Here is a 14520-nt window from a genome sequence, read left to right on the forward strand (position 1 = left end):
AATGCCCCCAAGATTGAGAGCTTTGATGGATTTTATTAAAGTCATCAGGAATGAAGAGTTGTTGACTTGATGTCGGCACATCGTGGGTGTCAGTCCGGGCACCGGGCTGAGAGTGTGGGATCGCGTGCTCAGCCTGTGCTCAGCACCGGGCGAGGCGGGGTGGGGGCAGACGCTTCTCTCCACACGTGTGAGGCGGCTTCCTCATGGGGCTGTTGTGAGGTCTCGGCCCCAGCCTGGATCAAGAAGTCTTGGCCATTAGCAGTAGTCCTACGCAGTGCTCTTCTCCACGGCGAGCACTCCAAGTATGACATGGAACGTCAGCGACCAGTGTTAACCAGCCTGAAGTCTGTTTGTTTTTAATGAATCTAGGTAACGCCATTTCCAAATACTGGATTTATAAATGGGTTCACGTCTCCAACCTTCAAACCTGCAGCATCTCCTCTGACTTCACTCAGACAATACCCTCCAAGGAGCAGGCAAGTCCCGTGAAGGGTTGAAAGGCTGCTATTTCCCCAGGGTTTGTAACAAGAGGTCGCTGCCACATTGTATATTTTCAAAGCAAAGCAAAAGCAAATGTGTTAAACCTCCGTCATTCTCACCATTTGGGTGAGTCACACTAAGTGAAGAGGCTGTTCTGTGCTGGCTAATGGTAGATTTGACCACCAGTAATGTCCACCAGGAGTAAAACGACTCAAGGCGTGGAATTCCATTCTGTGAGCATTAAAGCCTGAAATGTGTGTTGCAACGCCTACGTAGAGGGTAGACTCGTGAGACAAAGGCTTCTGGGACAGCTTGCATCTGCATGCGCCTGCTTTTAATTTAGACCTGGGCTACAGCCCAGCAGAACGTCCATACTGCATTTAGATTTGCATTATCAGACATATTATGAACTAACTATTCTAAGTAACATTTTTAATATTTTTCCTAAAAAGAAAGCACATTTTAGCTTAGCCATTTCTGCATTAGCATGCTCTTTTCATAATGCCATGATCATTTTAGAACTGAGCGTATACAAACATTTTATTTACAGGAATCCTAGTAAATCTCATCTGCGCCATGCCATTCCCAGTGCAGAGAGAGGGCCCGGGCTGTTAGAAAGTCCTTCGATATTTAACTTCACTGCGGACCGGTTGATGAACGGTGTGCGGAGCCCACAAACGAGGCAGACGGGTCAGCCTCGAGCTCGGCTACAGAACCCTCCAGTCTACGCCAAGAGAGACGCGGGGCCCGGGCGGGTGGAACAGAGCAGCCTCGAGTCCTCTCCGGGCTTAGGTAGAGGGAGGTGAGTGTTCACAATTTCATTTGGACAGGTACTGTGTACTTAGAAACTATTCATAGTGTCAGATTCCATTAATTCAGATGTGTTTTATAATCATTATTTTCAAGTCCATCACAGAAAATCAAATGGAAGGCTGTAACCATCCAAGGTTTTATATAATTACTCAGGGGTGTTACTTTTAGAGCAGAGACTTGACCAGTTCCATCTTTGTGGTAACAGGACACTGTTCAGTGGGAACTGAGGGTGGGCCAGGCTGCCTTGGGTCACAGTCATTATGTGTGGAGAGCTGAACGGACAGCCCGCCCCCCCCCGCGCCCCCCCCCCCCCCCGCGGCGTGTCAGGAAGGACGTGTGCTCCAGCACACATCTAGCGTATCTAGCGTGGGCTCGGCCTCCGTAAGCTTTTCCTGTTGTAAACCCACTTTGAAACCTGTAAGTAAAGACTACTTTTCTGAGTATTATGTACGGAGGACATGGTCTGCCTCCAGGAGCTCCTTCTGGCGGGGGGTGTGTGCTCCCGGTGCGGTGGGAGCGGGAGGGACCCCAGGCGGCTCCGTCTTCGCAGTCAAGCCTTGCTGGGCCCATCAGGGGTGGAATTGGTCAAGATTATTTCTAAATTCCTTTTCAACTTACATAATACGGGCCCTTAGGGAGTCTTTGCGTTCAGCTGAAATGACAAAGGGTAAATAAATAAAAATGAAATTATAAATGGGAATTAATGTGTGAACTGTTAGGCCACGGAAGCCCGTCCGGGCAGTGAAGTGTCTTGGTGCCTTTGGGCCTGCCGTGACATCCACTAAGTAGGTGGGGTTGTTGCTGCGGTTTGAGCTGCTGTGCAGGGAACGGCGACAATGCTGGCGGGTCAGACTCTGGATGTTGGAAATGTGCCTCAGGAACTGTGGAGTGGAAGGCTGGCAGATGGGGAGAGGAAGTGCTTGGAGCTCAGAAACCCCATGTGGTTCACTGGAGTGAGGGCCAGGGGTGCAGGAGTGGACTAGGCTACTTGGGAGCTTTTCCTTTTGATGATAAATTGGATAGATTGTCACTACCATTTTTTAACAATTCACCTTTATAGCTCAGTGTCACACTTTACATATCTTGCCACTCCAACTGAATGGATATTCAAATGTTCATATCATAACAAAAATTCTAAATGGGAAAATTCCTTCAATAAATATTTTCTTTTATTTACCTATCTAGACCTCAATTTTACTTCTTTACTATAAATTTTTTTTTGTTTTGCTTACACTTCTTAAGGTTGGGATTTTAAAATCAAAAGTCATCTATAAAAGATTACAAAGTCATGAAGACTGAATGTGTCTGCACATACTGTGCTCGGTGAAATTATGTTTCAAATGGGAAAAGTTAACAGTCTTCTGCTTTCCTCTCCTCTAGGAAAAATTCCTTTGGTTACCGGAAGAAACGGGAGGAGAAGTTCACAGTGAGTACATCAGGCCTGTGCCACTTTCACAAGATGTTTAAACCTAGCTTACACTAAACAAACCTGAGATTTAATTAAGATGTGAGAAGGAGCTTTTCAAAAGAGATTTTCTTGTAATGTGGTGTCCGCTAGGTGATAATAGACCTTTTTTTGATGCTCTAAAGAGGAGGTGGTGGTGGCTGGTTTCCTGAGGAACTGCTGGCACCTGCGTGTCCTGTGCGACACATAGGTGCACCCAGGAGCGCATCATGCACATATGTGGTCTGTTTACACTTGTCCAGATGAGTGCTTTCTGTGTGGGTGACCAGGTAGTGTACTTTGAAATTACCGGAATCACGAGTTTGGACAAGCAGAATAAACTTCTCTCACGTAGGAATTAGCTCATCAGTATTTTTCATTCAAAATATTTTACTCTGTATCCACTGTGTAGAAAGCATTGTTGATTTTTGCTGCATGTAACTTACGGTCAGGACAAACCCAAAATAAGTGATGGGTTTATGTGAGTGGTAAGTAAGTATAGGAGATGTGGTTGTGTCTGCTTAGGGTGATTGACCAGCTCCCTCTCTGGGTGGTGCTCTGCAGGGCTCTGATGAGGGGAGAGCGTGGGCGGTGTGCATGTAGACGTGGGCTCTCGTAGAGCTCCACATTCAGGGCCTGGAAAAGGCCTTGAGACAGTTCTTGGTCTGGACCCCAAGCCATTGAGTGTGTACATTCTCATTACTGTATTTGCCTAGAACTTAGAAAGTGCAAATTGGTAGTAAATGAACACCCTAATTTTACCATGTTGGTCAGTTCAGTCTAGTTTTTGGTGACCCTATGGTAAGGCAGTTTATATCGGTTGGTTCCAGTTGGAATGCGTGAATTCCTGTTACATTTGGACTAACAAGACAGGCATCTGACTATCTCTTCAGGTACTAGTTACCCTGCAGGAATCATTGCCCCCGGTCACTGCATTACCTGCAAAGGTGAAATGTTTTCCTATTGCCATTTCCATTTCATTCTGTTTTGTGTTTCTGATCTGCGTGTTCATACCTGGAACCACTCAGATGCCCACACGTGTGGCTCAGGTGTGTGTACTCGACAGTGAGCCCATTGCTGCACTGGGTGTTCTGAACACCTGAGAAGCTTGGGGGCAGGTCGCAGATGTGTGAGCAGGTGGCCTGGCCACGCCCTCGGGACCAGGGGTTGACATTCATGCCTTGCCTTAAGCCATTCAGACCCTAAAAACGTTAAACATCGTTAAACATTGCCTCTTTTCTTCCCGAAAGTTGATACTTAGTCAATTTTTTGTCAGGTCTTTCTTCCTAGAAATGCTCATCTTCTGAAAAGCTGGGTTCACCTCAGAAACATGCAGATGTTTAAAATAAAGCCTCTAAAAATTGTTTTGAGATGAGCATAACCTAGAGCATGCTGAACTACAGGGCACGCTGTAGCCACACGGCTACCTGTGCAGCCTGGTTCAGAGGGCACACACGCGAGCAAGGTAGGCAGCCCTCAGACACCTACGCCAAGGAGAAGACATGCAGCAGGAGGCCCAAAGGAGAGGTGGGCTGTGCTCAGCGTGAATCCGATTTCATCCTTAACCTGCTCTCACTTGAGCTGTAACAGATCTTCTGTAGATTTTACTTCTGTAGGGATAATCTTCCAGTTGGTATAAGTTTCTGGGAAATCTTGGCCTTTCAAGTTAAGTGAGCCCCACGAGAGCATTGCTTCCAGTCCAAGTAGCCCACCATTCAACTAAAAATGCCTGTGTTCTACCTAATACAAACTCATTTCCCCGTTCTGTTCCTTGTCTGTTTCAGCCAAGGAACTGGATGTTACAGAATGACTCCTACCTAGCAGGTTGACTAAGAGTGTTTCAATAAAAGTATATCACTGCCTTTCTTCTGAGACTCCTGCCTTTCTCTTTGGCTTATAAGTTTTACTTGGGTATTATTTTGCTGAGTTTACTTACTTTCTTGAAGTCAGGGAATGTGATAACAGTCTCATATTAAATACCATGCTTTTACATACTGATCTAAAAATATAAGGTGTTTTAGTAAGTTAATTTTCAGGTAACTGAAGCCCCCTCCCTTTTAAAAATATAAGGTGTTTCAGTAAGTTAATTTTCAGATAACTGAAGCCCCCTCCCTTTTTTGTTAAACTTTTTTTAATGGAAATCTTTGTGAAATTTTTTACGTAAGTTGTACAGAGTTGAGAGAGTGGCTTTTGTTTTCTTTTACTTTCTCTTTTATGACTTAGATCACAGACTCTGCTGCGATAACACAAAACTTGTCTGGAGGTGAATAAGTTTAATGTCGAGACTTAGGCTCTTGTGCATCTGTCACTTTGCTGTGCCCCACTGGTCTCTGTCGGCTGCCGGGGGTCTGGGTGTCGTACACACGCAGCTCTTACCGGCGTGTTTGACCGTGGCCGGGAGCAGCCCTGAGGTTTCGTCTTTTCAGCTCTGCTCTCATGGTCGAAGTTGCCTGACAGATGACCTTTGATAGGTGACCAAGTCGGCGGGGTTGGATTGGCCATCCGTTTCTCCAGACAGGTGTGGACCTTCGAAGACTAGGGAGCGAGTGTTTGCATCGCTCACCTGCGGTATTTCTGAGCCCCTCCTACCCAGCCACCCCAGGGCGACTCCACGGTGTTCTTCTCTTTCAGAGGAGTCAGACTCAGTCTCCAACACCACCCAGGCCGCCCTCCCCGAGCTTTGAATTAGGCCTCTCCAGCTTCCCCCCACTGCCTGGGGCGGCGGGGCATTTGAAGACGGAGGACTTGTTTGAGAACAGGCTGTCTGGCTTGCTCACAGGATCGTCCAAAGAAAGGGTAAGCTATCCCAAGCCTGATGCTCACTCACCGCTGGCGTCCCGCTCTTTACATGTGTGCTTTCTTCACATGCGGAAGAGGTTTATGAGGATAAGTGATTGCAGAGGCCACATAGGTTTTGCGTGGTACGGTCAGAGGTGGAGCCCTGCACTGCTGTACTGTACAGACACCCACTCACCCAGAAACTCAGGTTGCATTTGTATTCTTGCTATTCACGATCTGCTTTCATTTTACAAGTCAGCAGAATAAAAAAGAAAACTCTGAATTATACCAGAAGTAACATGTTTTTAATAATCTACATGAACAACCAGAAGCCCAGAGCAACTTTACTATAATACGGGTGGCTGTCGGCGAGCTCTGCGGTATTCATGCCTCTGCAGTGATTACATCCCGGGAATCAGCAAGTGCTGCAAGAGCCCGGGGGCTCCCCGTGGCCCTGCTGCAGTCGACAAGCAGACCAGGGCAGAGGTGGCCAGAATGCCTCATCCAGCGCCTGCTGAGTTCTCAGCCTGGCGCTCCACCACGGCCACCCACCATGTCTTTCTCCAGTGGGAACCCACCCACCAGCACCCTGCCTACTGCCCAAAGACCTAAGGAGTCAGAACCCCTGGCCTCTGGGTTGGGGAAGGCACTGCCCCGCAGACCGTGTCCAGACCGTCTACACCTGCAGAGCCCCCACAGGGGTGGGGTCGCCCCTCAGTACCAGGCGGGGTCATGGTGGGATTTATAAAGCCAGGTCTTTAGTTGTCTTCATACTAGTGTGTGGTTACTGCTCCCATTTTTAGCCTTCAAGGTTGAGAGGATTCCAAGACCCTGTATTTTGGAGAGAGAAGCACTTATTAAATGTGACATGTCTTGTGCGTTATTGTCAGTCTTAAATTCTGAGTTATCAGTGCCCCATGGAATGATGTTAGAGACCCTGAGTCCTGGCTTCACCCTGACCTTACTCCCCTTGGGGATGGGCAGGGGAAGAGAACAAGCAGGCCTCCACCCCATTTCAAAAACAGTATTTTGTTGTTGTTGTTTTTTTAAATTTTTACTGTTTTTTACATTGTGATTTTGTGTAAAACTTATTTTGAAGAGAGAATTGCTACTTTTTTTTTTTTTTTGCGGTACGCGGGCCTCTCCCGTTGCGGAGCACAGGCTCCAGACTCGCAGGCTCAGCGGCCATGGCTCACACGGGCCCAGGCGCTCCGCGGCATGTGGGAGCTTCCCGGACTGGGGCACGAACCCGTGTCCCCTGCATCGGCAGCCGGACTCTCAACCACTGCGCCACCGGGGAAGCCCGAGAATTGCTACTTTTAAGAAGCCTGAGCCCAATTCCAGGTGGAAGAGACTGTGTCCCTGCTTCTTGGTGAAGTGCTCGGCGGCTCTGCGGGGCCCTGGGAGGCCTCCGACGGGAGCGGGGCGGTCTCGGGCGTGCTCTGGACGTGAGGGAGCTTTTACAAGGAGGAGGTGTTTTCCATGCCTGTGTTTCCACCAGCCTTGAGCACAAAATCGTGAGAGGTGATGGTTCTCAGGGGCCCCATGTCTCCATCACCACCACCCTCGCCCCATGGTGGGGGGCAGTGCTATTCCCTCCATCTCACTCCCTCCAGAACCTCTCACTTCTGAACTTTTTATCTGCTTTGAAAAGTGAGATTTTGAGAAAACGCTTGTTTGCAGTTAGACCCCTTCCAGTTCTTTATTTGCTCTGCTGCCTTTTTTTTTTGTTAATTAACAGAAGGCTACATGTGTGAGTGGTTACTGCTCATGGGGCTGGCATTCTCCAGGTGTTTGCCTTAAACAGACTAAGCCTCAGTTTCGTTCCCTGTTACATCAGGAGAGTTAACACACTGCCTTCAGGGGCTGCTGGTGAATTCAGGTGGGAACTGATGTCAGCACCTGCACCCCTCAAGGCACTCAGGTTTATTGGGATGGAGCTGTAACCTTGTTGGTTTTCCCTGTAAAAACGGGTGAGCCGTACTGGATTGTGCTGGGGACTCTACATTCACAGATCACGTGCCAGGCGGTGCTGGGCACTGGGGTGTCAGATGGGTGGAGGTTTCAGTACCTGTTCAGGTGGGAAAGCAGGCTTGCAGGCAATCGTGCTCATGCACAGAGGGAGGCCTCAGATCGGTGAGATGTCTGCCAAGAGGAAGGGGAGACCGGGGGCTGCTTCCCGGCCACAGTGTGTCCAGTTGTACTCCGGGCTGGCCCACCCACGCTCCCAGGAGGACGGCGAAGCCGGTACCATCGTTGTGTGTTTAAGATCATTGAGAAAGATCTGACGGACGTGCCTCTATGCGGTGATAAACTGTTTTTGATGGTTTCAGAGCCTGAACGCAGACGCAAGCACGAACACTCTCCCCACGGTGCCCCCCCGAGAGCCCTCAGTGCCCTGTGCCGTGTCCACAGCCTGCGAGCGTGCCCCCTCCCCTGCCCACCCGCCCGAGTAAGTCCACCTGCACCTGATGCCTGCGCCCCGTGCTGTGCTCACTGCGGGGCTGCCCGCGGGGCCCGGATGTTCACGTGTCTGCCTGGTGGCGTCTTTCCAGGGCTCCCAAGGTGGTGGAGAAGCAGAAGGAAACCCCGAGTGTGGACAGACCTCCTCCCGCCCTGAGCACGACTGCAAGTAAATCGGTGCAGGTGGATGGCGCCGTCTCGGTATGTCAGGGGCAAGGATGTGGAGGGGCTCCCTGGAGCGGTGGCCGCCTGTGTGCACACTGCGCTTTCTGTGCAGGGTACCCTGGGCATTTGCTAATGATTGTAACTAACCGATCTGGCTGTTCGTCGTCCCTGCAGCCGTGGGTCATCTTGTTCAGGGTCAGTAGAGTGAGGCTGTCGCCTGAGGAGCCACAGCTTCCAGTTCCTGTGCCCCTAGGACTTAGGGTGGTCCAAGGGTGGATCAGAGGGATGCCCACCTCCCACCCCGCCCGGGTCCACACAGGCCTACCGCCAGCTCCTCTTCCTCTCTCCTCCCCTGGGCACTCAGTCCAGCTTTTTAAATTCTGATTTGCGTTGTCCCTAGTTTGATCTTGGGTGGGCCTTTATCGTTTAGATTTGGGAGTTAAACCCTTATTGTCTGCTAGGTTGAATCTTTAAAGAAAACTTTTTTATAGGTTAAAATTATTTTTAAGTTACAAATGGTTGATGGAGGTGACAGACTTCTAAATGTCCTCATCTGTCATTTAGCCTTCATGCTTCCACTTACCTGAAAACCCTACTTTTTTGTTGTTGTTACCTCTGACTTTCCTGCAACCACACCTCCAGCCCTCTGTAGTTTGCAGTGTGTACAAATGCTTTGCAGAGACAGCTGTTGAAGGTCACCCGTAAGTGACAGCCGGACCTCTTCCTGGGTCCAGGAGGCCTGCTCTGTGCCGAGGCAGATTGTCTGGCAGGGAGAGCAGATGCTGCTTCTGTGTTTTTTCTAGGGTGTCTGCTGTCTGCCGCCTTTCAGGCTCGTATGTGGCTCAGAAGTGATTACAGGCCAGAGGCTGGAAAGAGTTCAGTCGGCACTTTTCATCTCCATGCCTTTTCTAGTTTTAACCATTTTTACAAGATATTTCTAGAGTATCTTGGAGAGAAAGTTGTGCTGCAGGGGAACCTCAGTTGTTGAAATGTAGGAATTCTTTATTTAAAATAATTTTGAATGTGGTTACAGTTGAAACCTTTTTTTACGTCTACCTCAAGTGAACCTTATTTTCGCATGTTGTCATATAATCCCAGAGCTGTGTCTGTTTCCCAGGAATTGCGAAAACCCAGCTACGCAGAGATTTGTCAGAGGACGAATAGAGAGCCACCATCTTCCCCGTTGCAGCCCCAGAAAGAACAAAAGCCAAACACTGTTGGTTGTGGGAAGGAAGAAAAGAAGCTCGCCGAGAGAGAGCCCTCTGCCCCCAAGTCCAGCCCAGGACCACCCAAAGACCAGAGGAGACCGCCAGGCCGCCGGCCCTCTCCCCCAGCCTTGGGGCGGCGTCTGCACAGAGAACAGAGCCCCCCACCCAGGTCCCCTCAGTGAGCGCCGAGGTCTGGGAGGGCTTCAAGGAGCTGAGGTCGCCACAACTAAGCACTGTCCTGCTCGGGATGTGAGTGAGCCGCTGGTTAGGAGCTTGCAGTGTAGATGAGGCCTACAAGGTGCCTGCAAGTTATTTTTCTTCTATGAGTCGGATTTCCCCCCTCTTGAAAAAAATCTATTTTTCAGGATTTAATTAATATAAACCTTATTTTAGGTTGGTGCTTAACTGGAGGTGATGCATAAGTCTGATTTTTTTCAGGATAGAAAATGCATTTATCCTAACAAATTGATATTTTTTATTAAGCCTCCATGTGGCTATGAATGCAAGCTATATATATATATAGTGAGTTTTTCTAAATTAAGCGGAACTATGCTACTTCATTTTTTAAAATAACTGGTTAGCAAGTGTGTATCTCTGAGATGTCCAGACTGCTGGGTGAGGCTGAGGACCGTGGAATTGAGGGCATGAGGCGATGCTGTGAGTGTATCTTGGGGAAGGGACGGGGTCCAATGGCGCCACACGCTGGCCTGGGAGTTGTCCTTTCATTCAGAAGCCTAACAAGTGGTTCTAGCATTTTTTAAGTAGAGCCCATTTTTGGTCCACTGGGCAGAGTAACCCTGCAGAGCACCGAGAGTCCTGATGTCCTGCCAGCAAGTAACCAGCTCCTCACTCCAGTCTCAAGTGGCTGTTATGTAAGATAAACTCAAAGCACATTGTGAATAGAACTTAAATGGAACATAAACTTTGTTGCCCACTGACATGTTACCACGAAATTGTACCCTGATGTTTTGCTCCCGAGAGCAGGTGGGGAGGACATGGAGCCCAGCTCCCTCGTCTGCCCCAGTCTGCCCCACCTTACCCGTCCCGGGGTGCCTTTCCGAACCTCTGCACACGGCACACAGATCGTGGGAGAAGGTGTTTGTGGTGCCCTCTGGTGTTGGAGGATCCAAGTTCCTCTCTCTTTACCTCCAAGACAGGGTCTGTGATCCCTTCTCTAAGTGCTGCTCTCCAAGAACACGCATGCACTAAAGCTAGCAGTTGATAATAAACATAAATTATTTTGTTTTAAAATGCCTAAATTTTTTCTTTAAGTATTCTAAGCAGCAGACATTAAAATAAGAATATTTCCTGCTAAATGTAACCATACAGTTTATTCCACAAAATGTTATTTAACAAGACTAAGGTTTTTTCTTTTTAAAAAAGATTATTTCCATCCAATATTTAAAGACTTGAATTTTATTTAAACTTGAAAATGACTTTGCCTTAACTTTTGTATATGACAGCTTAGAGTTCCTGAGACCGGCCTGTGTTGGCGTGAGTGGGGTCTGCTGTCACGGTGTTACTGGGTAAGCACTGTAGGAAGAGCGAGCAGTCATGTTTGTAATTTACCTGGAAGATCTTACACAGTTGATCTTTTTTCAGACTGTTGAAAAATCCTGTAAATGCAAATAGTCGATACTGTATTAAATATGTGCACTTGGGCGTGTGTGCTTTGCTTGTACAGTTGTAAATAATCAGAACATATTAAAAAGGTACCCTAAAGAGAAAAAGCTGATAAAAATTGATATATTATAAATGTTGCTATTGACCTGGATGTAGATAAACTCAGTGTTGTGGTTTGAATATTATTTTAATTTGTTGAGGTTTTTTCTTTTTCTCTTATACTGGTGTGCTGAACTGATTCTGCCTCTTTGCTGTTGTGAAAGGGAGATGGAAAGTTTTACTAAAATGTTCGAATATTTTCATGCTCTTCTTAAACATATGTAAGTATGTACTAATCACAGCTAATGTTGAAAGGGTTTTTGAGGTATAATCTGGAAAGTGGAAACTGGCAGGGTCTTCAAGTGAAAGTAAAAAATAATCTACTTAAAATTACAAATAGCTAATAGGCATGATCTGCCTGCCAGAGGAAAACAAGCCCATCTCCTTCAGAGCAGCGTCTTTATTCAAATACCTAGACACCCACACAGCGCTCCTATTTGCAAATGCCTGTTAAAAGGAACAGGGGAATTAATTTCTTTGTAGTTTTGAAATTGCTGACTGAAAAAATCAGAAATAATTGACCTCTTACACGCAAACTAATGAGTACTGTAGAAAGAGCTGGAAAGGCCAGCTCTGAGCCCCCGGGATCCCATGACATGGCGGTCTCTGCTGGAGGAGGGAGCGATGCTGTCAGCACCATCCCCGAATCCCAAACCCTGTGCAGCCCAGACACTGGTTTTTAATAGTGGCAGATCCTTTCCCTGGAGGCAGGTGTGGGGGGCCAGCTGTGCTGTCCGCCCTTTGTGTGACCAGGGTGGAGCTGTGCGTGCAGCTGGGATGAAGGTGACCGTTACAGCAGCCGGGCCCAGCCAGGTGGCATGGCCGGCCGGGCACATGAGGCCTATGCTCCCGCAGCCGAGTTAAGACTTCACTCTGATGTGATTTTTATAGCATTTTTTTTAATTAAGCAAGGGCGATATGCCAAAGAGCTATATAATGTCCCCCAACCTCCACCTTTCTGATATTCCTGAGGTTTTCCACTCACAGAAAAGCACAGGGGGTGCACAGTGGGAAGCTGTGGCACCAGCCCACGGGCAGCCCCGCCATGCACAGCTGGTGTCTGGCTTCGTCCGTGTAAAATATAACTCTTTCCTTTCCCCTGGCAGTACCTCAAGGTACAGAGTCAGAGACACAGCATCACAAATGGCATTTTAACTTGGACAATTGTGTGATGATACTTGTCATTTGGAGAGATAAGAATGAGAACCCAGCCCCGTTTCACCAGACATGAATTCAAGAAAAGTCGTTGATTTTTAAGAGTCCGTGTCATCATGTTTCTGATCAGGCCCTCTTGTAACTGCATCACTAGTTGTCACTAGTGGTGGCAAGAAACCTGTCAAGTTGCCACGTGGTCAGGGCCACCACGGTGCCGTGTGGAGGCCAGTCTGGGGCCTCGCGGGCCTCAGGGGCAGGTACGACCCGTGTCTGCATCTGCGTCCGCGGGGAGCGGCGGACAATCGGCCTGAAGGAGCGGCCACGGCACCAGCTCGCAGGAGGGCAGTGACGCGGACGCCTCGCCAGGGCTTTTGTTTCTGTTCTATTTCTTTTCATTAAGACTGGAATCAAGCTTATGTGTAAACTATTGGTAATTTAAGTTTCCTTTGTGTCATTCAGTGTAAAACTGTCTAATTTGAAAAAATGTAGGTTATGAAAAATAAAGATTTAGGCACTGTTTGGGTTTTCATTGTTTTTTAATTAAAATTTTCTTCAAGAATGCACCTTTTTAAAAAATAGTATTTTGTTTGAACCCATCTGTGTCGTGAGAATGAAATGCGGGTTCCATCCACCCATGTTCGGATCGTAGCCCGAGTCGTCGCAGCAGGGGCACCATGCCCAGCAGCTCAGTTGTGGGCCTCCAGGGTCGGCCCTCAAGCCAGTGTTCGTGAGGGCACAGTTCGTTGAATTTGAGGTTTACCACAGAAATAAGTATCCCTGTGTCGGGCTCTTGTTTCTCGTGTTAAATGGCAACGTCTCAGGAGACATCCCCATAAAGTCATCTGGGGTGGAGGTGGGGCCATCGTGTTCAGATCCTAAGTGAGCCTCAGAAACGGTGATGGACTTCACCCTAAATCAGGGTGACGCCAGCAGCGGTGGTTGGGCCTCCAGCATGTGTTACGTGTGATGGCTGGTCTGCCAGCTGGTGACTGACCCGCGCACCCCCTCCCCCGTGTTTCTACTTGGTTATCCTTCCCTTGTTGATGTGGGCTTCTTTGTCTCTGGCTGTTCATTCTTTGTTACATGTTGCAGGTATTTCCTCTCAATCCCCACCAGCTGTCTAAACTCTATTTAGAGTAGCTTTTATCTTACAGTTTTTAATTATGTAGTAAAATTGACCCATCTTCTCCTTTATGGTTGAGTGTCTTGGTCTTGTTTATGAAGTCTCCCTACTCCAGAGCCATGAAGACAGTCTCCCTTGATGAATGAATACATGTGTCTTCAGCCCATGTGGAATTGATTGATGTGTGTGTGTGTGTGTGTGTGCTGTGTGTGTAGTCTGAGGTGAGAACCCAGTTTTACTTTTTGCCATGTGGAAACTTGCCTATTGAGTAGCTCATTACTCCTCCACTGATCCGTGTGCCACTCTTGTTACTTGGTGTTCCCTCCCACCTGCACAGGCAGCTTTTTCTAACCCCTCTAGTCTGTGCCTCTGGGCTCATTTCTCTGCGGACACTGTGGAATTCACTCACCCACCATTCTGCCTTCCTAGGAATTTCCTTCGTAGGACTCATCACAAAAATAATTCGATGTGCTCCCTGAAGGTGGGAATCAAGCCCGTCTCTGTCACCCTTGTATCCCCTGGTCTCAGTACACTGTCTGCAACATAGTAGAGGCTCAATAAATATCTGTAAAGTTGATGAAGTATCTACTGACTGTGTTCTCCATGCACAGCCCTGGCATAGGAAATTGGGGGAGAAATGGGGTGATGTGTTGATTTGCCTTTTCCAGATAACTCTTCGCAAACTCAGTGGCTTGAAATGACAAGTCATACATCGGGACTGGCAGATGTACGCCCAGCTTGGCAGCTCTGCCAGCCCTCGACCCCTCTTGCTCCCAGGTGCGCGTCAGCCGCTCTGGGCCTGGCCGGGGACACACAGCTCGTGGCCATGTGTGTCATCCGCGGGCCAGCCGAGGCGTGTTCTCTTGTGGCCGTGGAGTGGCACAGAGCTGAACCCTGAAGGACCCCAGATGTTTGCACCTCCCCCTCCACCAAGAAGTTGCAGTCATTGCATTCCGTTCCTTGGCACGTGCATGTTTTTTTTTACTAACGTTAAAGCCCTCTGTTTATCTAAATCACTGGGTAAAACCAGCAGTCGGAGGAGCACCCCCAGCACCAAGGCAGCTGGGCCTGACGGGCCACTAGCGCTTCCTGATCCGGGTGAAGTGCTGGGCCACCTAGATTGAGGTGTGGGGGGCTCTTCCCCTTTACATACTGTGTTCCCAGTCCAC

At 48.4% G+C, this 14520-nt stretch overlaps 1 protein-coding gene across 4 annotated transcripts in view; it reads left to right on the plus strand.

The window, feature by feature from the left end:
* The window catches only part of LARP4B (La ribonucleoprotein domain family member 4B), an 87945-nt gene extending 75159 nt beyond the window's left edge, over positions 1-12786 (plus strand). For 2 of the 4 annotated variants that reach the window (XM_029236946.1, XM_029236945.1), the window contains exons 12-18: positions 370-476; positions 1031-1282; positions 2674-2719; positions 5369-5533; positions 7849-7967; positions 8071-8179; positions 9261-10127. In XM_029236946.1, coding sequence (XP_029092779.1) covers positions 370-476; positions 1031-1282; positions 2674-2719; positions 5369-5533; positions 7849-7967; positions 8071-8179; positions 9261-9533 — 1071 coding nt within the window. In that variant the 3' untranslated portion in view covers positions 9534-10127. Of the gene's footprint in view, positions 1-369; positions 477-1030; positions 1283-2673; positions 2720-5368; positions 5534-7848; positions 7968-8070; positions 8180-9260 lie in introns of all 4 variants that reach the window. The other 2 variants (XM_029236947.1, XM_029236944.1) reach the window with 1 other exon arrangement.
* The last annotated feature ends 1734 nt before the right edge of the window (positions 12787-14520 follow it).

Source organism: Monodon monoceros, unplaced genomic scaffold (assembly GCF_005190385.1).
Source record: "Monodon monoceros isolate NGI ecotype Baffin Bay Population unplaced genomic scaffold, NGI_Narwhal_1 Super_Scaffold_21, whole genome shotgun sequence".
NCBI classification, from domain to species: Eukaryota; Metazoa; Chordata; class Mammalia; order Artiodactyla; family Monodontidae; genus Monodon; species Monodon monoceros.